This window comes from Bos indicus, chromosome 14 (assembly GCF_029378745.1).
Source record: "Bos indicus isolate NIAB-ARS_2022 breed Sahiwal x Tharparkar chromosome 14, NIAB-ARS_B.indTharparkar_mat_pri_1.0, whole genome shotgun sequence".
Lineage (NCBI taxonomy): Eukaryota > Metazoa > Chordata > Mammalia > Artiodactyla > Bovidae > Bos > Bos indicus.
This window is the reverse complement of record NC_091773.1, coordinates 541845-566250: the sequence shown is the minus strand read 5'-3', so window position 1 is coordinate 566250 and position 24406 is coordinate 541845. Positions and strand designations below refer to the sequence as shown.

The following is a 24406-nucleotide window of genomic DNA, read 5'->3' as shown; positions in this document are numbered from 1 at the left end:
GGAGGATAAACGCCTGCTGCAGGCATGAGGCGCTTGCACTGAGCGTCCCTCAGGGTGCTCCTGCAGGAGCTGCAGTTGGTGTGCTGTCGCCAAACCCCTGGGACACCTGTGCTGTCAGCATGCTCAGGGGGGTCCAGGGCACACAAGCTGTGAGTCACCTGGGGGTGGTTGGCACAAAGATGTGATCACATGAGACGAGGTTAAGCCAGGGGGGCAGGAGCTCACATGAACTTGGGTTCACTGTGCGGTACCTTGGTCCCTCGAGGTTGTGACCACACAGCAGACGTCACACATATGCTGGCAGATGAACTACAGCTTCTGAGGCCAAGGCAGGGAGCAGCTGGGTGAGGCCCCGCGTGCGGGAGCAGCTCAGCTTTGCCCTCACCACTGCTCCCGGGACAGACTGCATGTCCTTCCAGGCTCGTCCCCCTGGGCTGAGGGGGCCTGTCTTCCTGACCAGTGGCTAGCACCCACGTTCTCTCAAGGCCGCTCTTCTGTGCTGGTGCTCACCCAGGAGTGGGTCTCACAGCTGGAGACAGGGCTCTGACAGGAGGGCAACCCTGTGCCACTGATGTAAGACCAGACCCCACAGCCCAGACACGGGGCCCAGCTTGCAGAAGCACACAGACCCAGTGTGGTCTGTGGACAGAGACCACCGGGGCTGGGCAAGCATGGCTGCCGGGCTGAGCCTCTATTCCGCCTGGCTCCCACAGCACAGACGTCAGGCCAGAGGCTCACTGACCGCGGAGCCAGCGGCACTGTCCTGCTGGGCAGTGCCCGGCTCTGCACAGGCGCCCCGGCGAGAGAGGGGCCGGCCCCAAGCCTCTGGCCTCTGTCCACCGCTCACTCAGCTGTCACTCAGCAGCACTGCTGGAGCCCCGCAGGCTGCGTGCTAAGTGGTGGAAACACATTTCCAAACCTCCAGCTCACAGCAGGGACATTTCAAGTCCTTTTTGGAAGAGGCTGAGGTGAACCATGAAGCTACTGAAGGCCCACCTGCGCCTGGGAAGGTCTGAGAGGACAGAGACAGACCCAGGGCGCCTGCCTCACCCCGGGAGCAACCTGGGGAGGCCTGACTGTGGTGTTCAGGGATCATGCTCCCAAAGGTACACGCCTGAGTGAAAACGTCAAGGCTTCCGAGATGTGCTTCCCAACGGCTGGCGTGTTGGACGGTCCCTGTGCTTGACGCGCCTCCCAGGACCCACACTGCCTGCAGCCCTCCGCACTGTGTGCACGTGCCTCGGCACCCACGGCTGGGCAGGAGCAAGGCCCTGGTCAGGCCAGGCCAGGTGACCACTCGCCCCAAGCCATCTACAGCACGGAGGACACTCAGGAGCACAGGGTGGCTGACGGCTGCTGCACGGGCAGGTGCTCCTGCAGCCCCACCCTGGCGCTGGCCCAGGCCCAGGACGTGCACCACCTGGCTGGCAGGACTGTGGCCCAGCGTCCTCCCCACGCAGGTCAGGTCAGGGCCACACAGACCTGACACATGGCCTCCAGACGCAGCCTGCACTCGGCCCCAGGCAGCCGTCAGTAGGTTGCTGCTATGACGTTCCCAACCTCTGACCCCTGACACAGCTCAGGGCCATCTCAGCTCACAGCACCACAATAGCCTACTGGTCACCTCAGCCCTGGTGCTGGGCCAAGTGCCCAGCTCCTTGCTGCTCTCAGAAGCCCTCCTGAAATGGCCTCAAGGGACAGTGTGAGCCCAGCCAGGGTGGATGCAGTAAGCGCCCTCATCAGGCAGGGCCACTGGGATGGGGCCTCGGAGGGAGCAGACGCTGGCTGGTGGGGATGCAGGTGTGACATGCAGCCACATCTCTCAGCCAGCGGCCGGGACGGCGGCACACCTGGAGCGGCTCTCCTCAGGGCCTCTGTGCTGAGAGGGGATCCCTGAGGACCCTGTGTCCCTGTGGAAGCCAAGGGTGTGCCCTCGAGAGGCGGTGCCTGTGTGTGCCTGCTGCCTGCGGGCCCAGCACTGAGCCCAGGCAGGGGACCTGCCGCAGCCGCCCCTGAGCCAGTGCCCGAGCCAGTGCCCGAGCCAGTGCCCGCCTGGGCCATTCTTACCTTTGGTGTCGTTGACAGGGTCCATGTGCCGGTAGATGTAGCCCTCCAGGTAGGAGTGGAACTTGGGCGTGGGTGGGAAGAAGGCCAGGCAGATGGCCATAAGCTCCCAGCCACGGGCCAGGCTCTCAAGGCGAAAGTTCTCGGTGGTCTGCCGGCACAGCTGGATGTAGAGCTCATCCCGCAGGCCCTGCACACTCCAGCCTTTGGTGGCGATCTCCAGGGCCACGTGCAGCGGGTCTGCCTTGGCGCGCCGGTCGCCCATGTACATCTGAATCAACTTGAAGACCTCGCAGGCCTCTTTCTTCACGTGGCGGTCGCTGGTCACGATCATGGGCTTCTTGATGGACTCACTGCTCCAGGCCAGCATGTTGGCGATGGACACCTTCCGCCGGAAGAGGCCCTGCGTGTGGGTGTTGAAGTGCTTGGAGGCCCAGTTCTCGATGTCTGTCTCCGAGGACGGCTTGCGGAGCGTGAAGGTGGGGAACACGCAGCTGGCACTGGGCATCACACTCCGGGCCTGCCGGCTGCTCTCGAACTGGGCGCAGGTGCCAAGGTCCTCAGACTGGGGGACGGAGGGGCCCACATGAGCCAGCCAGTGGAGAAGTGTGGCCCCCACCCCACATAGGCCCAAACGCTGCTGGAGGAGAGAGGCCTGGGACTCAGCTCTGCCCACCTCATCCCAGTCTGCCCGCCTCAGTCCATGCCCGCCCTCCTCACCCCCGTCCGCCCACCTCACCCCTGTCCACCCACCTCACACTTGTCTGCCTGCCTCAGTCCATGTCCACCCTCCTCACCCGTCTGCCCACCTCGCCCGTCTGCCCGCCTCAGTCCATGTCCACCCTCCTCACCCGTCTGCCCTCCTCACCCGTCTGCCCACCTCAGTCCATGTCCACCCTCCTCACCCATCTGCCCACCTCGCCCGTCTGCCCGCCTCAGTCCATGTCCACCCTCCTCACCCATCTGCCCACCTCGCCCGTCTGCCCGCCTCAGTCCATGTCCGCCCTCCTCACCCGTCTGCCCTCCTCACCCCTGTCTGCCCGCCTCAGCCATGTCTGCTGTCCTCACCTGTCTGCCCATCCACCCATGGTCCGCCATCCTCACCCTGGTCTAAGTGCCTCACGAGGCTGAGACGGGACCAACTTTTCCCTGGGGGCTCAGCCTCTGGGAGGCACCCACCCTGGTCCAAAGACCGAGGGTCGGGAGGCCAGCACAGTCTGGGAGTAGGAGGAGCTCGTGTGGCCCACGGGACACTGCATCCCGGACTCACACGGCCCCCCAGGCAGGGGGCCGACCATGCGTGAGGGTGGGCAAGGGGGAGAGCGCTGTGGCTTCTGCCGGTTCAAGTGGGAAGGGCAGCCCCTCAAGGACACAGAGAGCCCCAGATGCCAACCGTGCTTGACAGAGGAACGCAACCTTCTCTGGGCTGCCACTGCCACACCTCCCCAACAAACACACAAGGATTCCCAGGCATCAGAGGCAGGGGGGATGCCCCCGGCCCCTCCTTCTCCTGGCAGGTCGTGCCCACACCTGCACAGCCTCCCCAACCCCTGGGGCAGGAAGCCACCTCACCCGGCAGCACCTGGCATGGACCTCAGTCAGGCCCTCGGAGCCCACGTGTCCTTCCGTCCAGATCAGGCTGGGAGCTGGGTGCCACAGGACGCAGCTGCCCACACCCCACCCACCACCTGCCCCTGCCCTGCCCGTCTGTCCTGATGCCCTCCTGTGTTACAAGCCACAGACAGAGACGCTGCTCTGAACGCTCCAATCTGGAGTACACTAAGGTGGCCCTGCCCCAGGGAACACTGGCCACCTAAGACGTCCTGGTTCTTGCGCATGGCATGTCTTCTGCATCAGGGCTGGGGGTGCACCTAAGGAGCCTGGCCCCGGAGTCTCTGGCCACCAAGGAGGGCCCGGCACTCCACCTGCACAGCTTCTCACTGTGCCTGTTCATAGGTGGGAGGCAGAGGCTCAGGGAGCAGAGGGCGGGTGGCTGCCTCTGCGTCCTGGAATCAGGATGTGCCTTTGGCTCCCCAGTTAGCAGGAGCCGAGGTGAGACCTCTGTGCTGGCGGAGACCCCGGCGGCCATCCACCGTCTGTCCTCAGGCCCGCCAGGAACTGTGAGGCCACACACGTCTCGGGGTGCTGACCTGCCCCACCCCTGCCCAGGACCCGCCTGTGAGTGCCTACCTGAGAGGGGTGCAGGTAGGGCTCCGGGGAGGCCAGGCTGGTCTGCACGGAGACGCTCTTCTCGAGCAGGACCTGCGGGAAGGCGAGCCTGTCCAAGGCACCCCTCTGCCAGTGCTTGCTCTCCTGCTGGGCCAGTGCCTCATCCTCACTGAAGGCACGCACCACGGGCCCGGGCATGGGCAGCGGCACCGCCCCGTCACTCTCGTAGCCCGAGCCATCCTGCTGCGAGTCCCAGCTGCCCCTCTGCTTCATGTGCAGGTGGGCTTGCTGTGCCTCCCAGGCCAGCCGGGCCTGTGCCAGGAAGGGCTCAGCCGGGCCCCGGTGGCCCTCCCCGTCCCCCGCCTCCCCCTCTGTGCGCTTTATGGGCGTCAGGCCGGGTCCACACAGAGGCCGCTCATCCGTCAGGGGCTGCTGGCTCAGCGGGTCGCAGTCCCCGGGGCCCTCAGCGGGCGGGGCGCTGGGAGCATGGCACACGGAGGGGTTCCTGCTCTTCCTCTTGCGCGTGCTGGGGGAGTAGCCCGTGGAAGACATGGTGTCCTGCTGGCTAGACCAGGACATGGCATCGTCTTGGGCCTGGGGCAGGGGCGTGGGCGGTGGGGCGGGCCGCAGCTCGGGCCCCTCCATGCTGCTATAGTCCCCAGACACAACCCCCAGCGAGGACGTGGCCCCCAGGCGCTGGTCGCGCAGCAGGCAGGGGCTGGGCTGCAGAGACAGTGAGCCGCCCCCCGGGTGAGGCGTGTACTTGTGCCGCGGGCCTGCCCGCAGCTTGGGGCTGGAGCTGGCCTGCTCCACGTACACCAGCTGCCGCACGTACTCCTTGCCGGCAGGGCTGTACTCCAGGCTCAGGTAGCGCTCGGGGCACTTCTGCCTGGTGAGCACCAGCTGCTGGTAGGGCGACGCAGAGGCTGCCTTGGGTGGCTTGCGGCCAGGAGACCGCCGGGGCGAGCCGGCCTCAAACTGCACGTCCATGGGGGGTTCGTCGTAGAGCGGGGCCTGGTACTCCACGGGGGGCTCCTCATAGAGGGGGGGCTCGTAGGCGTAGCGTGGTGAGGAAGGCTGCGAGTCTCCAGCGGGCCGGCGGGGCTGGGCCAGCAGCGGGGAGCAGCTCCCTAGCTCAGCCCTCTTCGGGAAAGGCGACGGCCTCCGCTCCGGGAAGAAGACGGGGCTGTCCGCATCAGGGGTGAAGGTCTGCAGGCTGGGCGAGTGCTGTCCTCCGGAGGGCCTGCGGGAGCGACCCCCAGGCTGGCTGTCCAGGGCGTAGCCATTGCCCTGGGGGGAGAGGAAGCTGGGCTCCCTGTCGGCAACTTTGATGAGCATGCGCTCCTTGGTGCCCGAGTTCCAGCGGAGAGAGGAGGTCCTGGTAGGGGGTGGGGAGCAGGTTACCTGAGGAGGTCCTGGGGGGGCAGGTTACCTGGGGAGTTGGCCAGGGGGCAGGTGACCTGGAGGGAGCCCTGGGGGGAGCAGGTTGCGGGCGGGGGGCAGTCCTGGGCAGGTTACCTGGGGGGAGCAGGTTATGTGGGGGGCAGTCCTGGGGAGAGCAGGTTACCTGGGGGGATCCTGGGGGAGCAGGTTACCTGGAGGGGGGTCCTGAGGGTAACAGGTTACCTAGAGGGTTCCTGGGGGGAGCAGGTTACTTGGGGGGGTTCTGGGGAGAGGTTACCTGGGGAGTTGGCCAGGGGGCAGGTTATCTGGGGGGGGGGGGTCCTGGGGGCAGGTTACCTGGAGGGAGCCCTGGGGGGAGCAGGTTACCTGGAGGGGGGTCCTGAGGGTAACAGGTTACCTAGATGGTTCCTGGGGGGAGCAGGTTACATGGGGGGGCGGTCCTGGGGGTAGCAGGTTACCTGGGGGTGTCCTGGGGGGAGTCCTGGAGGGAATAGTTACCTGAGAAGGTCCTGGGGGGGGGCAGGTTACCTGAGGGGAGTCTGGTGGGGGCAGGTTCCCGGGGTGAGGTGGAAATCTGACCCCTTCGCCAGCCTGGACCCATGACCACCCCCCTTGACCTCACGGGTGTGTGAGGTCAGCCCGGAAGGCCTGGTCGTCTCTCACTGTCCTCTTCAGAGCTGCCCCAGGGGCTGCAGGCTGTGGGGCCTGGTACTGCCGGGTGCTGTGATGAGCTGTGAACCTTTCACTGCTGAGGCCCTGACCCCGGGTCGTGCAGCCTGGAGCAGCTGCCCCCTGGCCTGGGAGCCCTCCTCACACACTTCCCAGGTCAGCCCGGCAGCCCTCCAGGGGGCTCTCCTACTGCTGCCCATGGGGACGCTCCTCCAGGGCCCTTGTGAGAGGTTCTGCTCTGGTCCCAGGCCAGAACCAGGCACAGAACCACTCCTGGACGGAAGCGCCGGGGACCAGAGGGCTCCCAGAGGCCTCTGTGGCTTTGGAATCCTGGGTTTAGCACCTCCCCACTCCCGCAACACAGCCGATCATCCCGCAGCGCAGCACCTCTCAGGGCCTGGAATCCAACCACAGGCCCCCATGAGTCCAGAAGGGCTGACTGCCCTGCTAGCACTGCCCACTGCCACTCTCAGCACTCCGCACCTGGACCGAGATGGTAAAACCGCTCCCCGTTCCTAAGGGCACCTGTGGCCCCAGGGAGTTGTGTGCCCAGACCCTGGCCCCTCCACCTAGCAGGGGGCACTAGGGGTGTTCAGGCTCTTCTGAGTCTCATTTGCCTGATGACAACACGGAGACACTGCCCCTGGCGATACAGGGACTTGATCACACACCGTGCCCACCAACTAACGGTCAGCCCCACGTCCCACAGCTGTACCAGCCATGACACGGCAGACCAAGAGGCCCGGAGCAGTGCACGAGGCTTCCCGCTTCCAACTGCCCCCTCAAGAAACTCCCAGCTGCTTTAAAGACTTCCTTCTAAGAATACACCTGCAATGCGCAAGACCTGGGTTCGATCCCTGGGCTGGGGAGATCCCCTGGAGAGGGCAAAGTATTCTGGCCTGGAGAATTCCATGGACTGTATAGTCCACAGGGTCACAAAGAGTCGGACCTGACTGAGCGACTTTCACTTTCTACATTTCCTTCTACATCTGGAACCTTTGCGTCAGTGTCTCTGCTTCATAGCGCTTCTTCAGTCTGTGGTCTGACATATTTTATGATTTCTGGAAACTCCTGACCATATCTTTAAAAATATTACTTCCATCCCATTTCCTCTCTCCTTCTCTGGGAGTCAGGTGCTGTCCTCTGCACTGAGCTCCACAAAGTTTCAGGCTGTGTCCTGTGCTTCTCATCCCCTGGACTCTCCACACTGCAGACATTTTTCTGATCTACCGTCTAATTTACTAACCTTTTAAGAGTCCATCTACTGAGTTCTTAGTTTTCTTATTATATTTTTTTCAGTTCTAGAATATCTATTGATATTTAAATTTGTTTAACAGTACTTTGAGGTTCACAGAAAAACCGAGCAGAAAAAAATGTACATTTCCGACGTACCCCCTGCACCTACTCACACAAAGCTTCCCCGATTATCAGCATTTCGCAAGAGACAGAACATCTACTGTCAACTGATGGACCAGCACTGACACATTATAATCAACCAAAATTCTTAGTTGATATTAGGGCTCACTCTTACTGTCGTACATTCTGTGGGTTTGCATAAATGTAGAGACACGTATCCACTGTTGTAGTGTTGTACAGAGCATTTTTCTTTGCCCCCCAAACCCACATGCTCTGTCTGTTCATCCCCCTCCCCAAATCCCTGGCAACCACTGATCTTTTCACTGTCTCCATAGGAGGCATCTCTGATGCCAAATCAATGAGCAAATCTTTGGCCTCCAAAAAAGGCAATCTGAAAACCTACATACTCTGACTCCAGAATGTCAGGAGTGCAATCACGCAGTGTGCAGGCTCTCAGGCTGGTGTCTTCGCTTTGTGACATGCACTTAAGCTCCTCGGTGACTCTTCACGGCTGACAGCTCATTTCTTTTTAGTGTTGTATAAGCCATTGTCTGGATGGACAACTGTTTACTTCTCTATTCACCTACCGAAGGACATCTTGTTTTGGCAACTATGAATAAAGATGCTAAAAACATCTGTGTGCAGGATTTGATATGAACGTAAAATGTCAAACTCATTTTGGTAAATACCAAGGAGCAGTACTGCCAAATCATTTAGAGTATATTCAGGTTTTTAAAAGAATATATTTATTATTTATGGCCGAGTCAGGTCTTGGTTGCAGTACATGAAATCTGCATTGCATCATGCTGGATCTTTCCCTGCAGTGCAAAGGCGTCCTCCAGTCATGGCACACAGGCTCAGTAGTTGTGGCACGTGGGCTCAGCGGCTGTGGTGCATGGGCTCAGTACTTGGGGTGCACGGGCTTAGCTGCTCTGTGGCATGTGGAAACCTAGTTTCCCAACCAGACACTGAACCTGACTCCCCTTGCCTTGGAATGGGGGATTCTTAACCACTGAACCCCAGGGAAGTCCCTGTGTTCAGTCTTAGCAGCTGCAGCCTCCTGCGCTCCCACCAGCACTGACCGCGGGTTCCCTTGCTCCACACCCTCGCCAGCACCTGGTGTCAGAGTGTCCGCCTTCTGGCTCCTCTAACAGGCCTGCAGAGGTATCTCACTCTTGTTTCACTTTGCATTTCCTGCTGACAAGTGATGTGGAGCATCTGTCACATGCTTTTCTGTGCCAACAGTATAGGTTCTTTGCTGAGGTGTCTGTTCAGCTCTTTGGCCCATTTTAAAAGCAGGTTGTTTTCTTACTGCTGCATTTTAAGAATTCTTTGTATATTTCAGATTACAGTCCTTTATCATTTGTGTCTATTGCAAACATTTTCTCCTACTTTGTCTTTCGCAGAGCAGAAATTTTTAATTTTAACACAGTCCAGCTTATCAATTGTTTCTTTCATGAATCGTGCCTTTAATGTTATACCTAGAAAGTCATTGCCAAACCCAAGGTCATCTGGGTTTTCTCCTGTTACCTTCTAGGAGATAGTTTTGTATTCCCATTCAGGTCTGTGATCCATCTTGAGTTAATTTCCATGAAGGGTGTAAGGTCTACATCCAGATTCACTTTCTTGCATGTGGATGTCCAGGTGTTCCAGCAACGTCTCTTAAGAGACCATCTTGGCTCCACTGCATTCCTTTTACCCCTTCATCAAAGGTCTGCTGATAATATTCATGGTGGTCTATTGGTTGTCTCCAAAATCACTGCAGATGGTGACTGCAGCCATGAAATTAAAAGATGCTTACTCCTTGGAAGGAAAGTTATGACCAACCTAGATAGCATATTCAAAAGCAGAGACATTACTTTGCCAACAAAGGTTCATCTAGTCAAGGCTATGGTTTTTCCTGTGGTCATGTATGGATGTGAGAGTTGGACTGTGAAGAAGGCTGAGCGCCGAAGAATTGATGCTTTTGAACTGTGGTGTTGAAGAAGACTCTTGAGAGTCCCTTGGACTGCAAAGAGATCCAACCAGTCCATTCTGAAGGAGATCAGCCCTGGGATTTCTTTGGAAGGGATGATGCTAATGCTGAAACTCCAGTACTTTGGCCACCTCATGCGAAGAGTTGACTCATTGGAAAAGACTCTGATGCTGGGAGGGATTGGGGGCAGGAGGAGAAGAGGACGACAGAGGATGAGATGGTTGGATGGCATCACTGACTTGACAGATGTGAGTCTGAGTGAACTCCGGGAGTTGGTGATAGACAGGGAGGCCTGGCGTGCTGCGATTCACGGGGTCGCAAAGAGTCGGACACGGCTGAGCGACTGAACTGATTGGTCATCTCTCCATTCTATTCCATTAATGTGTCTATTCTTTACCAACACCACCCTGTCTTGCTTACAACAGCGTTACAGGGAGTCTTGGGACTCAGGTAGTATTATTCCTCCAACTTTGTCCTCCTTGAATATTGTGTTGGCTGTCCTAGGTCTTCTGCCTCTCTAGAGAAATCTAATTATTGCTTTGTCAATATCCACAAAACCACCTGCTGGGATTCTGACTGAGACTGCATGGAATCTATAGGTCAAGTTGGAAAGAGTGGAGTCCTTCCTCCACTTGTTGAGTTCTTCTGTGATATCTTTCATCAGAATTTTACAGTTTTCCTTACATAGATTTTGTATATATTTTGTCACATTTACACCTAAGTATTTCATTCTGGGTGATACTAATGTAAATGCTACCGTTTCTAACTTCATATTCCACTTGTTCATTGCTAGTATATATGAAAGCAATGGACTTTTGCATATTTAGCTTATATCTTACTACCTAGCTACAACCACTTAGTTCTAGGAGTTTGCCAATTCTTTAAGATTTTTTACATAGGTGATCAAGTCATCTGCAAGCAAAGACAGTTTTATGTTTTCCTCCCCAACCTGTATACTCTGTATTTCCTTTTCTTGTGTTACTGCATTAGCAAAGAGCTCCAATACAATGCTGAGCACCAGAGGTCAGAAGGGAAACCCTTGCCTTGCTTCTGATCTTAGTGGAAAAGCTTTGAGCTTCTCACTACTAAGTATGATGTTAGCTGTAAATTTTTTGCAGATATTCTTCATCAAGTTAAGGGAGTTCCTCTCTTTTTGGGTGGCACTAGTGGTAAAGCACCCACCTGCCAATGTAGGAGATGTAAGAGACACAGATTTGAGCCCTGGGTTGGGAAGATCCCCTGGAGAAGGGCATGGCAACCCACTCCAATGTTCTTGCCTGGAGAATCCCATGGACAGAGGAGCCTTGTGGGCTACAGTCCATGAGGCTGCAAAGAGTCAGATGGGACTGAAGTAATTAAGCACACACATACTTCTACTTTACTGAGTTTGTTTTTAAATTAAGGTTGGCTGTTGGATTTTACCAAATGCTTTTTTTGCAACTGTTGATATGATCATAAGTGAAAGTGAAAGTCACTCAGTCATGTCCAACTCTTTGTAACCCCATGGACTGTACAGTCCATGTAATTCTCCAGGCCAGAATACTGGAGTGGGTAGTCTTTCTCTTCTCCAGGGGATCTTCCCAAGCTAGGGATCGAACCCAGGTCTCCCACATTGCAGGTGGATTCTTTACCAGCTGAGCCACAAGGGAAGCCCAAGAATACTGGGGTGGGTAGCCTATCCCTTCACCAGCAGATCTTCCCTACACAGGAATTGAACTGGGGTCTCCTGCATTGCAGGCAGATTCTTTACCAACTGAGCTATGATTTTTCATCTTTGGCCTACTGATGTAATGGATTATATTGACTCTCAAATGCTGAACCAACCCTGCATACCTAGGATAAATCTCACTTGGTTATGATATATAATTCTTTTTATACATTGGTAAAGAAATATAAAAAAGCAAAATGGCTGTCTGGGGAGGCCTTACAAATAGCTGTGAAAAGAAGAGAAGCAAAAAGCAAAGGAGAAAAGGAAAGATATAAGCATCTGAATGCAGAGTTCCAAAGAATAGCAAGAAGAGATAAGAAAGCCTTCTTCAGCGATCAATGCAAAGAAATAGAGGAAAACAACAGAATGGGAAAGACTAGGGATCTCTTCAAGAAAATCAGAGATACCAAGGGAACATTTCATACAAAGATGGGCTCAATAAAGGACAGAAATGGTACGGACTTAACAGAAGCAGAAGATATTAAGAAGAGATGGCAAGAATACACAGAAGAATTGTACAAAAAAGATCTTCACGACCCAGATAATCACGATGGTGTGATCACTGACCTAGAGCCAGACATCCTGGAATGTGAAGTCAAGTGGGCCTTAGAAAGCATCACTACGAACAAAGCTAGTGGAGGTGATAGAATTCCAGTTGAGCTATTTGAAACCCTGAAAGATGATGCTGTGAAAGTGCTGCACTCAATATGCCAGCAAATTTGGAAAACTCAGCAGTGGCCATAGGACTGGAAAAGGTCAGTTTTCATTCCAATTCCGAAGAAAGGCAATGCCAAAGAATGCTCAAACTACCGCACAATTGCACTCATCTCACATGCTAGTAAAGTAATGCTCAAAATTTTCCAAGCAAGGCTTCAGCAATATGTGAACCGTGAACTTCCTGATGTTCAAGCTGGTTTTAGAAAAGGCAGAGGAACCAGAGATCAAATTGCCAACATCCGCTGGATCATAGAAAAAGCAAGAGAGTTCCAGAAAAACATCTATTTCTGCTTTATTGACTATGCCAAAGCCTTTGACTGTGTGGATCACAATCAACTGTGGAAAATTCTGAAAGACATGGGAATACCAGACCACCTGATTTGCCTCTTGAGAAATCTGTATGCAGGTCAGGAAGCAACAGTTAGAACTGGACATGGAACAACAGACTGGTTCCAAATAGGAAAAGGAGTACGTCAAGGCTGTATATTGTCACCCTGCTTATTTAACTTATATGCAGAGTACATCATGAGAAACGCTGGACTGGAAGAAACACAAGCTGGAATCAAGATTGCTGGGAGAAATATCAATAACCTCAGATATGCAGATGACACCACCCTTATGGCAGAAAGTGAAGAGGAACTCAAAAGCCTCTTGATGAAAGTTAAAGTGGAGAGTGAAAAAGTTGGCTTAAAGCTCAATGTTCAGAAAACGAAGATCATGGCATCCGGTCCCACCACTTCATGGGAAATAGATGGGGAAACAGTGGAAACAGTGTCAGACTTTATTTTTCTGGCTCCCAAATCACTGCAGATGGTGACTGCAGCCATGAAATTAAAAGATGCTTACTCCTTGGAAGGAAAGTTATGACCAACCTAGATAGCATATTCAAAAGCAGAGACATTACTTTGCCAACAAAGGTTCATCTAGTCAAGGCTATGGTTTTTCCTGTGGTCATGTATGGATGTGAGAGTTGGACTGTGAAGAAGGCTGAACGCCGAAGAATTGATGCTTTTGAACTGTGGTGTTGGAGAAGACTCTTGAGAGTCCCTTGGACTGCAAAGAGATCCAACCAGTCCATTCTGAAGGAGATCAGCCCTGGGATTTCTTTGGAAGGGATGATGCTAAAGCTGAAACTCCAGTCCTTTGGCCACCTCATGCGAAGAGTTGACTCATTGGAAAAGACTCTGATGCTGGGAGGGATTGGCGGCAAGAGGAGAAGGGGACGACAGAGGATGAGATGGCTGGATGGCATCACTGACTCGATGGACATGAGTCTGAGTGAACTCCTGGAGTTGGTGATGGACAGGGAGGCCTGGCGTGCTGCAGTTCATGGGGTTGCAAAGAGTCAGACACGACTGAGCGACTGATCTGATCTGATACATTGGTAGATTTGATTTCCTAACATATTTTTGAGGATTTTTACATCTATGTTCATGAGAGAGACAGGTCTGTAGTTTTCTTGTGTTTTTCTGATTTGGATATTAGAGTAATACTGGCTTCACAGAACAAGAAAGTAGTCCCTCTGCATCTATCTTCTGAAAGAGATTGTACAGATCTCATAAAATTTCTTCCATGTATGTTTGGTAGAACTCACCAGTTAACCCAGTCAGAACTTCTGCTTTCTTTTTTGGAAGATTATTAATTATTGATTCAATCTCTTTTAACAGATATAGACCTATTCAGATTGTGTATTTCTTCTTCTATGAGTTTTGGTAAACTGTATCTTTTAAGGAATTGGTTTATTTTGCCAAGGTTAATAAGCTTGTGTGCACAGCCTTGTTCAGAGCCTTCCTGTCCCCTCTGAGGCTGCTGAGGCAGAATCACGTCTTCTGGACTGCACCGGCTGTCAGGCCACGGCCACAGGTCTTGGCTCCTCTGTGGATCTCTGATGCCTGCAGAAATTTGGTCTATTTTGTTCTTGTACAGGCTGGTCTCAGGTAAGTGAATCCACCATCACAGAAAGTAGAAATCCCAAGTATCCAAAGAAATGAACTGTGTACTCTGGTCCTGTGCCTCTGTCCTCTGACTGAGCCACAAGTCCTAACTGTTGGCCGTGGGTAAGGCAGGACTGAGAGAACCAGGGTAAGAGCGAGCAGGGCTCGGGAGGCAGGCTCCCTTCGGGAATTCAGCTCTTGGTTGCCAGAGGCTGCTCCTGGCCAGCCGCACAGGCCAGCCAAGCAGAGCAGAGGACGGCAGGCGTGCTCGCAGACCTGGAGAACCAGCCCTGGAGTCTGAGAGATCCAGGGCTGAACTCCAGCCTGTAGTTCCTGGGCTGTGGGGCATCACCTCCCACTTCCACCCCAGTCCTCACGAGATCTTGCGAGGACTAAAAGTAGGACGCGTGGAAAATCACGGTCTTGGTTCAGCAGGGGCACACAGGAGACACTGCACATGGTCCACTGCCCACCAAATGCGGGCAGGGCTGCAGCAACCAGATAGGAGGGAGCCAAGGCAGAGGCAGGCACGGGGCAGCATGAAGGCGGGTGCCGGCCTGTTTCAGGAAACGCGCCCCCAGTGGCCCAGAGACGATGCCCCTCAGCGCCCCAAGGCCCAGGCAGAGTCCTGTGCTTCTCTCCCAGCCCCTGATCACCTTCCCTCCCACAGGACGACCCCCGCAGCCCCTCACCACCACCCGCAGACCCAGGAGGAGGCCCGGCCTTTTCTCTCAGCCCCAATTCCTTGTTGGCTCTGCTGGGGAGGAGACACCCAGGGGAAAGACCCCTCCCACCACCTCCTGCCTGTTTCTGGAGGTGCCTCAACAGGGAAGCGTTGCTCCATGCTCAGCGCCCTGGAAGAGCAGCAGGAAACGGGCCCTGGACTGCCTCGGAGGGAAGCTTCTGCCCCCGATGTGGGCCCCGCTCACAGGCCACGAGACCACATCAGCTCTGTGCCCACAAACCCCAGTCAAACCCGAGTCTCCCGGTGACCAGTGAGGACACCCGTGGACACAGCCACACTGCTGGCCCAGGCAGGCTTAGATCCCTCCCTGTATCAACAAACCCAGTCTCGATCTCTAAACTGAGCAAACTGCCAAAGGCCCCTCGCGCTCCAAATCCCCACCTCCAGAGGCCCGGCACCCCGTCCATCCCCCATCAGCTACGGATGAGGTGCCTGCTCCAGCCTGGACACACGAGCTAACCCAGGGGAGGCCCTTGCTCAGCCTGCTGCTGCTGTGCCCAGGGTCCTGAGCGTTGAATCTAGAAACCCCAACACCCAGCAAGGCCAACCCAGGCCCGAGGGCAGCCAGCCTCCCTGCCCCACTTGGTGGGCACCAGTCTTCCCAACGTGGCCTGGGAAGCCACACTTCCGATGCGCCTGGGGCTCTGGGGGGTACCACACACTAAGGAACCTCCAAGGGATCCACCAGGGCCAGTACCATGGACACAACAGTACTCCACACCACACAGTGGCCCAACAGCCTCTCCTTGTGTCCCACGGGCCAGGGCAGGGCCTGGCACGCTCTGCACGTCCAGCTGGTCACTTCCTGCTGGGCCAGACCCTTCTCCAGCTCACCCGAGAGCTGCCAGGAAAACCACCCCCGGCCAGGAGATGGACAGGCCTGAGGCAGGGCCTACCTGCAGTGGAGAAGGTGGCCGTCCACGCTGTAGTCCCGGTAAACCTCGTAGTCCTTCTCAAGGAGCACTCCTGACGGTGAGGAGCTGAAATGCAGCAGAGTGAACAGGAGACGTGAACAGAAGTACAACCGCTTAGAGACACAGCGGGTCCACGCTGCACGCCGTGGAACGAGTGCAGCCCTCTGGTTCTCACCACAGCTCCTCCCACAGGTCTGCCTGCACCTGGGCAGGGTTTCTTGCACCCTCACTGCCCCCTCCCACGATGCCCCGATGGAGCCCAATGCCTCACCCAGGACAGCCCCAGGCCCAGCAAGGAGCTGGAGCTCTGGCCGGTGGCCTCCGGGCTGGGCTTGGACCAGGGGGCATGGAGTGTGGCACAGAAGGGCTCGGGCCTGGTCGCCAGGGCCCCTGGGCTGGCCATGGTGGGGAGCCTGCACTCCACTTCAGGCTGGAGGGCAGCTGACTACAGCCAGTGGGCCTCATCCAGCTCCAGTGCCTGGTTTTGTACAGCAAGTGGGCAATGAATTTTTTACATGCAATTCAAATTCCAGTGTCTGTCAGGAGCACATCATGGGAACACAGTCCTGTGTGGCCACACCACTCAGCACACCACAGGTCCCGGGTGCGGCCACAACTCAGCAGCCTGAGTGCCCCCACACGGCCGATCTGCCGGCCACAGATGGGGGCCTGGACAGCTCTGCCTTTGGCGGCGTGCAGGCTCTGTGCCGCTGGGCCAGGCAGACACACGGCCCCACTGGAGGGTTGCAAGGTGCACAGCGGTCAGAGCCCAAGACGGGAATCTCGTCGCAGCAGAATTACTTTAATGAAAACGGAAGGGACCTTCACACCACATGTGCTTCCCAGCAGCTCATCTGTTAGCCCAGCAGGGAGAGCAACCACGCTGTTCACGGAGGACAAGTATCAAACTACGCCGACAACGGCAGCTGAAGGCACATGTCCAGAGGAAACAGGCTTGCTTTAGACCAGCAGCCTTGAGGCACGGACAGTGCTGGGGAGAGGGAAGGACAGTGAGAGCGCTCAGCAGCGGGGCCCCGGGGGTGCCGGGGCTCCTGGCACTACTCCAGGCTGTTGCTGCACTAAGGGGTCGCAGCTGAGTGCGACAGGACTGGGGAACTGGCCTCCACGCGTCACCTCTGCAGAACGCCTGCAGGTGAAATCACTACCAAAAAACTGAGGAAACACTATTCAGTCCAGCCTGCAGTGCAGCTGAGATTGTCACGACTGACCATGCTTAAAACATGCGCTGGGGGCCAGCACAGGGCGCAGGCTGGTGCTGAGGGGGCACGGTGAGCCCCAGCAGCAGACAGGAGCTCAGCAGCCCGTCGTGAGCTGTGAGGTAGCCGCACAGGCCGCCAGCATCCTCTGCCCTCCTGGACTCGGTCGTCAATGGTCCCACAGGTTTGTGTCAGGAACAGAAGGGAAGTATCCCAATCTGACCCACCACACAGCAGTTTAAAAGCTTGGATACAGAAAGCTTTGCTGCAATGTTTAAAAAACTCATGGCCTAGACTGAAATTTTTTCTTTGAGAAAAGATTCTTCTCAACTACTATCATCAAACATTGAATGTGAGGGGTTTTTTTAGATTTGACAATGTTTCTCAATGAATTCAACCTAAAATTATAAGGCAAACAGTGCTTATATGAGACACTGAGACTGCAACAGTCATTTTGATGACAATAGATGTCTGAGTCACAAGCAGCATAAAGCTTCTTCAGCATCTCCTTCTCATACTGCCGAAATTGGAACAAGAGGCAAGATCCCCATTCCCACACAGGAGACACACTTTCTGAGCTCCACTACTGGTTCCAGAACAGCGCAATAAAGCCAGTCACGTGAATGTTCTGGTGTCTCAGTGCAAACCAACATTACGTTCACACTGAACTAGTCTATTAAGCATGCAAAGCCACCTGGGTTTTCTGAGGAGCTTGAACTCCAGGCCTTGAATGGTAGAAGGAATGCCCACAATTAGCTAAGATGGTCGTAAATACAAAGGGAGACAGGAATGTTTCCCAGCACTGAGGCTTGAGAGGTGATGGCCCCTGAGAGAGCACACGGACAGCGCGGCCAGGGTACAGGGCAGCACGTGGTATGGGCGGATGCAGGCCACAACGTGCAAAAACCACAGTTAACACAAGACACGTAAGCAAATACCTTTGGTCCAAGGCCAGAAAGAACTTTTTAAACAAAACATTAAACACAAACAAGGTGAAAATTACAATAAACTTGCTTGCATCAAAATCAAGGGCTCTAGGGACCCATCAGCAGGCATGGCGGGGGGTCTGTGGGGTGAAGCCACCCACACACTGAGCAGGAGCAAATCTGCAGAAGCAGGTCTGCAGAAGCAGCTGCCTCACACCCCTGAGGCTCTGCCTGCCCAGCACTTGCCCCAGGCCCCCAATGGGCCCCAGATGCAGAGCAGGGGTGCAGGCTTCCCCAGGCTGTGGGGTGAATGCAGCATCCTGGAGGGGCACCCAGGAACACGCTGGGCAGCAATGCATGTGTGGAGCACATGGGAACGCACAGGAGGAAGGGGCGGGCAGGGCCTAACCTGGAGTTGCTGAGGTGACACCACATCCTCCGCTGCATCAGGGGTCCCCACAAAGCACCCCACAACCATCCCACCACACTAAGGCCAAGTATTAGAACAGGTGAAGGTGACCAGACCCTAGAGGTCCCTGAGGAGGAACACACCTAATACACGTGAGGATGGCTGTTCAGGGGCAAATACAAACCATGGGAAGTGGCTGACCCTGGTTCCAAAGCACAAGTCAAGGCAGAAAGCATCAGCGATACAACACAGGGAAACGTGCTGGGAATACCTGACTGCAAACCTCCCTGGAGCCGACCCACAGCTTCCATGCAGAAGGGCAGCAGCAGCAGGAGACAGGAAGAAGGGACAGACCACTCCCACCACCCGGCGGGACTCACCTCCCAGAATCCACGTGTCTCGGCAGACCAAAACTTAGTAAAGAACTCAACTGATACAATGAACAGATCTGACCTAACAAACACACAGAGAATCCTAGAGCTAACAGAGAAGAGAAATTGTCTGCCTCGGCCAGCAGGGTGTTGTCCTGTGCGTCTCCGTATTCTTGCAAGGACAACAGTCCTGAGGGGTCAGAGCCCTGCCCACTGCAGGAGGGCCCATCTCAGCTTAACCAACGGCATCCACAACAGCCCTGTGTCTCTAGGTCACATTCACAGGTGCTGAGAACGGGACAGGGCAAATTCAACCCACAAGACAAACAAACATACTGGATAGGATTCCCCATCCACTCACACTGGGAAGCTAGTAAGAGAAAGGGACGTCCCAGCCCGAACCACAGGGTCGCGGGGCCATCAGCCTGCCTGCCTCCCTGGCCCCACCTCCTCGGGGAGAACCGGCCAGCTTGGGACAGCTGGCAGAATCACAGGCAACTCTGGAGACAGTGTGCTCGACTTTGTAATAAGAGCTCAACAAGTGTGAAAACAGGAATGATGTATAAATATACCATCTGGGGCCTTCCTTGGTGGCTCAGTGCTAAAGAATCTGCCTGCTAACACAGGAAACATGGGTTCGATCCCTGGCCTGAGAAGACCCCACGTGCCACGGGGCAACTAAGCCCTTGCGCCACAACCACTGAGCCCGTGCTCTAGAGCCGGGGACTGCAACCACTGAGCCCGTGCTCCACGACTACCAAAGCCCGCACGCCAGAGCCCATGCCCACAAGAGAAGCCGTGCAGTGACAAGCCTGCGCATCACAACCGGACAGTGGTCCCCGCTCACCGCAACGAGAGAAAAGCCTGTGCAGCGATGTCAAAGATGAATTAAATACATAAAATTAATTTTTAAAAAGTAGTACCTGAATACCAGTAATGATCATACAATATGACTTTATATGGTACCTAAAAATAAACCTTTAAAAAATGCAAGTTCTTTGGGGGAAAATGTATAAAATGTACTACCTTCATGAATGGGAAAAAATGACACAAGCAAGGTGCCTGGTCCCCAGCCTGCCCCACAGATAAACACAATTCTAATCCACCTCCAACTACGCTCCTCGTGGGAGGCCGACCCGAAGGCAACACCATGATCCGAGTCACCATACCACACCCTGGACACTTTTGGGAAGAGGACACCCCTGCCCACAGGATGTCTGCCAACAGAACCTAAGAAGAGTCCAGCCCCGCACCGGCCTGCAGCGAAGAGCCAGCAATCGCCACCAGCAATGCCGCGGGTGACCTGGGCCGAGGCTGTCACATCTGCTGGACAGGCGGCGGCACCAGTCTGAGCTTGCCGGAACACCAGAGGGATGCAGGGCTGTCTTTAAACCTTACTCACTAGCTTTTTCCTTGGGGACCATCCCAGGCTCTGCTTCATGAGGACAACTCCCAGCAACCTTTTCAGGCTTCTCCGGCCTTCGTGCCCAGGCCCCTGCCCAGAGCCCCGCCCTGTGCGTGCCAGGCTCCCGCAAACCCTCATCACAGGCACTGCGCCCCCGGCCTGGCATGTCATCCTCCCAGGAGCAAACAGACCCACAGCCTAAGTCGGCTTTTGACTACTTTGTGACTTCCACTGTCCCCGGGTGAAACCCAGCCTGCCTGGTCTCCAAGGCCCATGTCCCATTCCTGCTCCTCCCTGGCTTCTTTCTGGTAACTTCCAGCCTGTCAGGGTTTATCCAGGTCGCATGCCCTCCAGCCACTTCTTCTGGACTGGGACCCTTGAGTGCTGGCCCTGGGGAACAGCTCCCTGGGGTTCAGGCTCTGCCATATGGGCACTTGAGGTGCACAAGCAGCAGGGGGTGGGAGCCCAGGTGTCCATGGCCTCACTGTCTGCAAGACCAGGAGGGAAAACAGCCACAGTGGCTGCTGGACAAGTCGACACCCTGGGGGCACCCAGGACAGTGCTCTGCCCCACTGCCGACCGCCTCAGACCTTCCTCTGCAAAACAGGGGTGATGCCCTACCTCTTGCCCTCAGTGCTGGCGAGGTCAGTCAAGCTCGGGCAGGGAGGCCTAGAGTTAGGTGGGGCCAGCCAATGGACCCCCATGGATCTGCGTCCAGAGAACAATAGGCAGGTGGACCTGGGGAGGGCACCCCTCCATCACAGGAGCTCTGGGGGCCAGCTCTGGGGTGCTCCCATCCCGGAAGCACGTCCCACAGTGGAGAGAACCAAATAATTTCACGATTAGCCAGAGAAACTCCAGCCCCAGCAGGGCCCAGAGCGCCTTGGCCAGCTCTGCCCCGGTGGGCACAAGAGAGCGGGTGGTCCCCTAGAGGCGGCAGGGTGCAGGGGCCTGCCTCACCTGCTGCTCTCGTCCTTCACCATCCCTGGCGTGGCCTGCCGGCTCGCGCGGCCCACAGGCTCTGGCGCCCTGTCGCCGGAGTCCAGCTCGGGTTCCAGGGACGAGCTGGTGCTGCCATCGCGGCTGACGCTGCTGCCCCGCCCGGGGCTGTTCTCCGCCGAGGCGCGCGGCGACTCCGTGTTCTGCTTCAGGGTCTGCAGCTTGGCCAGGGGGATGATGTCGCAGTCCTGAGGCCGGTGCCACACGGTGCGCTGGGTGCTGGCGTTGTAGTAGTAGAAGCGCGACGTGTTGGGGTCGAAGAGCTCCCACCACTGGTTCTCGCTGGTCCGCTTGATGCGCACGCCAGCCGGCGGGTCCCACACGCACTCGCCGGTGACCAGGTTGGCGTACATGCGCTCGCGCGTGCGCGGCTCGATGATCTCCACCCACTCCAGCCTTGGGGAGAGGGCAGCATTAGGCAGGGCTGGGGGACCCCACCCATCCCGAGACCAAGGATCCCGCCCGTCAGGCCACATGCTCTGGGCCCCACGTCCGCGGACTGGCGTATCCAGCACCAGACCTTCCTCCTGTCTGCCAGCCTCAAAAGCAAGAAATCTTCTCACATACAGAGTAAAGCCAAAGCTTACCTAAATTCCATCCACTCCCGATTTTCTAAACGCTCATCAGGGCCCAGCCCTGGGTGGCGGGGTCTTCAGCCCGGCCCCACATCAGGGCTGCCCTGGGTTCTGGCTCCCTGTCCACAGGGGGCTGGGCCACGGGTACTGCTCACCGTCCTCCCAGACCGCATCACGTCCCTCCCGGATGCTTGGCTGCTCTTAGCAGCAGCCACCACTGACTGCCAGCGCCACCCGTCACCCGCAGCGGGAGGGGATGCCAACATCGCTGTACTGTCCCAGTCAAAAGCAGAGCTGGTTCCCCTAGAAGCCCCCCAAACACACCCCGCCCCGAGGACAAGCCTGTCATCCAGCTAAGGTCCTTAAAAAAAAAAAGTGTAAATTAAAACTATTCAGAATAAGGCAATTTGAATGCCAATGTGTTTGATATCACAGTGTGCTCCAGCTGATAGGTAGATAGCATATTTTACTCTGCTTCCAAGTTTCTACACAAATAACAATCCTTTAAATACCACTTCTGTGATGGCCCTGGTCCTCACCAGCACTGGGATGGTCAGAAGCTTCCAGGACCTGCAGAGAAGGGGAGCACCCGTCTCCTTACTCTCTGCTGCAAGCCCAACTTTCCAGGCGGGAGCACAGGTGGGCTTTAGCAGAGGACTGAGGGGACAGTGCTGACAATCTTCTCTGAGAACCTCATCCTGCCCTTTGAGGCCAGATGTGCTCAGGGCAGGAAGGAGAAGGCACAACCCTGCAGGGCGATGAGCCTGCACCCCCCCCCCACCCACACACACACTCACACCTAGATATGAGTCCCCACCACACACACACACACTCACACACTCAGATATGAGCCCCCCCCCCCACACACACTCACACCCAGATGAGCCCCCACCACACACACACTCACACACCCACACTCTCACACCCAGATGAGCCCCCACCACACACACACACACGCCCCGCAGCAGCCCTGCAGGTTTGGGGGCATCTTTTGGATGCACAGTGTCTTCTGGAAGCTCTCAGAGCCAAGGTAGGCTGGCCGAGTGGCAGGGTACAGCAGCTGGAGGGTGTGGAGCCAAGAGGGGGCAGATGAGGGAGCAGTAGAGAGGGAGAGCCCTGAGGACTGGAGGAGGGAACGCAGGAGGGAGCAGCCTGAGGGGCTTGGCCATGTCTGGGCAGCAACCCCTGCAGCATGGTCACACTAGGCAGCCCGGTGGGGCAAGGCGCTGGGGCTCTGTGCTTGCAAGCGTGGGACCACTGCCTAACCCGCCATTCTGCAGAAGGTGGGGCAGGGCTGGGTAGACATTGTGGGATCGGATGGCTAGAGGGACAGGGCCGTGAGAGGGTGTCCTTGACGCAGAGGGCGGGGTAGCCCCGCAGCAGCGCCCGCAGGTTGCAGCATCTCTGGGCCCCACAGGTCTCGCGTGGCCTCTGATCTCTAGTGACCCTGCAAGGCCAGCGCCTGCGGAAAGTGGGCAGGAGGCCTCACGTGTGCCCACTGTCATCCGTGTCCCCGGAGGCCCCTCGCAGGCCCAACCTCCACTGCCATCACCCTGCCCAGCGGGGGTGTGAGGCCCGACTCGTCCGCTCTTGCCTGCTGGCTGGCCGTTCTTCACACAGAGAACAGAGCAAACTTCTAAACTTGGGAACCTGGCACTTTTAACTGGGAAGCCTCGTGCCCCCTGTCCCCCCAGGATGGAGATCCCCCCAACACAACTCAGCAGGCACCGTTCACTCTCGGCCTGAGGACACAGCCCCCATGCTTGGCAGCCAGAAGGCACTGCCCGAGGGCACTCCTCACAGGGACAAAAGAGCCTGGAGACCTCGCTCCTGTGAAAAGGGAAGCTCTGAATTCTGTGATCGCCCTCAGCTGATGGCCTGCTTGCCCCTTGAGCTGCGGCGTGGGATCAGCCAGGACAAAGGGCGGAGGTGCCCAAGGGAGGCCCGGCCCAGCAGAGGTGCTCAGAAAGTACTGGACTGAACACTGTGAGCCCCAGGGAAGCAGTAACAACTCCTTTTATAGCTCTAAATACACTTTCAAAATGAATTTACTGGTGGTAATTCTCTCTGAAGAAAGAAAAGAAGCTGGTTCCTTTTCAGCACACTGCTGTGTGCATGTGGGCAGGACCCCGTTTTCTCAGAAGAATGTTCTGGGTGCCCCCCACAGCACTTTTAATGAAGACTCCCAGAGACCCAGGGGGCAGAGAATATGCTGGAACCCAGAGTCTGGTGAGGGTCGGGAGTAAGGTGGGCCGCAGCAGACCCCACGGCCCGGGGGGAAGGCAGGCCCTGTGCAGACCCCAAGTGGACCAAGCAGACATGCCTGTCCCTGGGGGCAGTGTCGCCCACACCAAGCACCAGTCAGTGGGAGCAGCAGGGCACGTGGCTGAGAAGGGTCAGAACCTTCGGGTGACGGATGGACGACCGTGGCCGAGCCACACTGTGGAAGCTGTCGAGTCTGAGGGAGCTTCATCTGGCGACAGTGTCTGGCATGATGTGGGAGGAAGACTCAAGATGGCCGCGGTCTCTGAGTATGACCGGCCGCGGCCTCTCCCCAGCACCCAGGGGCTGCGTGGACAACCGCCTCTCTGTTCTCCAAGTCCTGCAGACTTTCACTTCAGACAGTGACCTGTTCAAAGACTCACTTCCAGAAGAGCCTAATGGGTGCCAAGTGTGTCACGGGCAATCTACCAGGAGAAAGGGAGGCAAGTGTGGCCAAACACGTCGCCTGTGACACGGGGCCCTGTGACAGGATCCAAAGTGCGGAATAAACGACAAACCACGTAAAACAACAGAACTCGTGATTCCACACAGAGAGGTTCAAGTGAATACAAGACGCTGGGCACTGG

At 56.4% G+C, this 24406-nt stretch overlaps 1 protein-coding gene across 3 annotated transcripts in view; it reads right to left on the bottom strand.

The window, feature by feature from the left end:
• ARHGAP39 (Rho GTPase activating protein 39) overlaps positions 1-24406 on the bottom strand; it is a 56905-nt gene that overhangs the window by 12589 nt on the left and 19910 nt on the right. For all 3 annotated transcript variants that reach the window (XM_070802198.1, XM_070802201.1, XM_070802199.1), the window contains exons 3-6: positions 20944-21378; positions 15638-15721; positions 4255-5611; positions 2068-2629 (exon numbers count right to left, since the gene is read on the bottom strand). In XM_070802198.1, the coding sequence (XP_070658299.1) occupies positions 2068-2629; positions 4255-5611; positions 15638-15721; positions 20944-21378 (2438 nt within the window). The remainder of the gene's footprint in view (positions 1-2067; positions 2630-4254; positions 5612-15637; positions 15722-20943; positions 21379-24406) is intronic.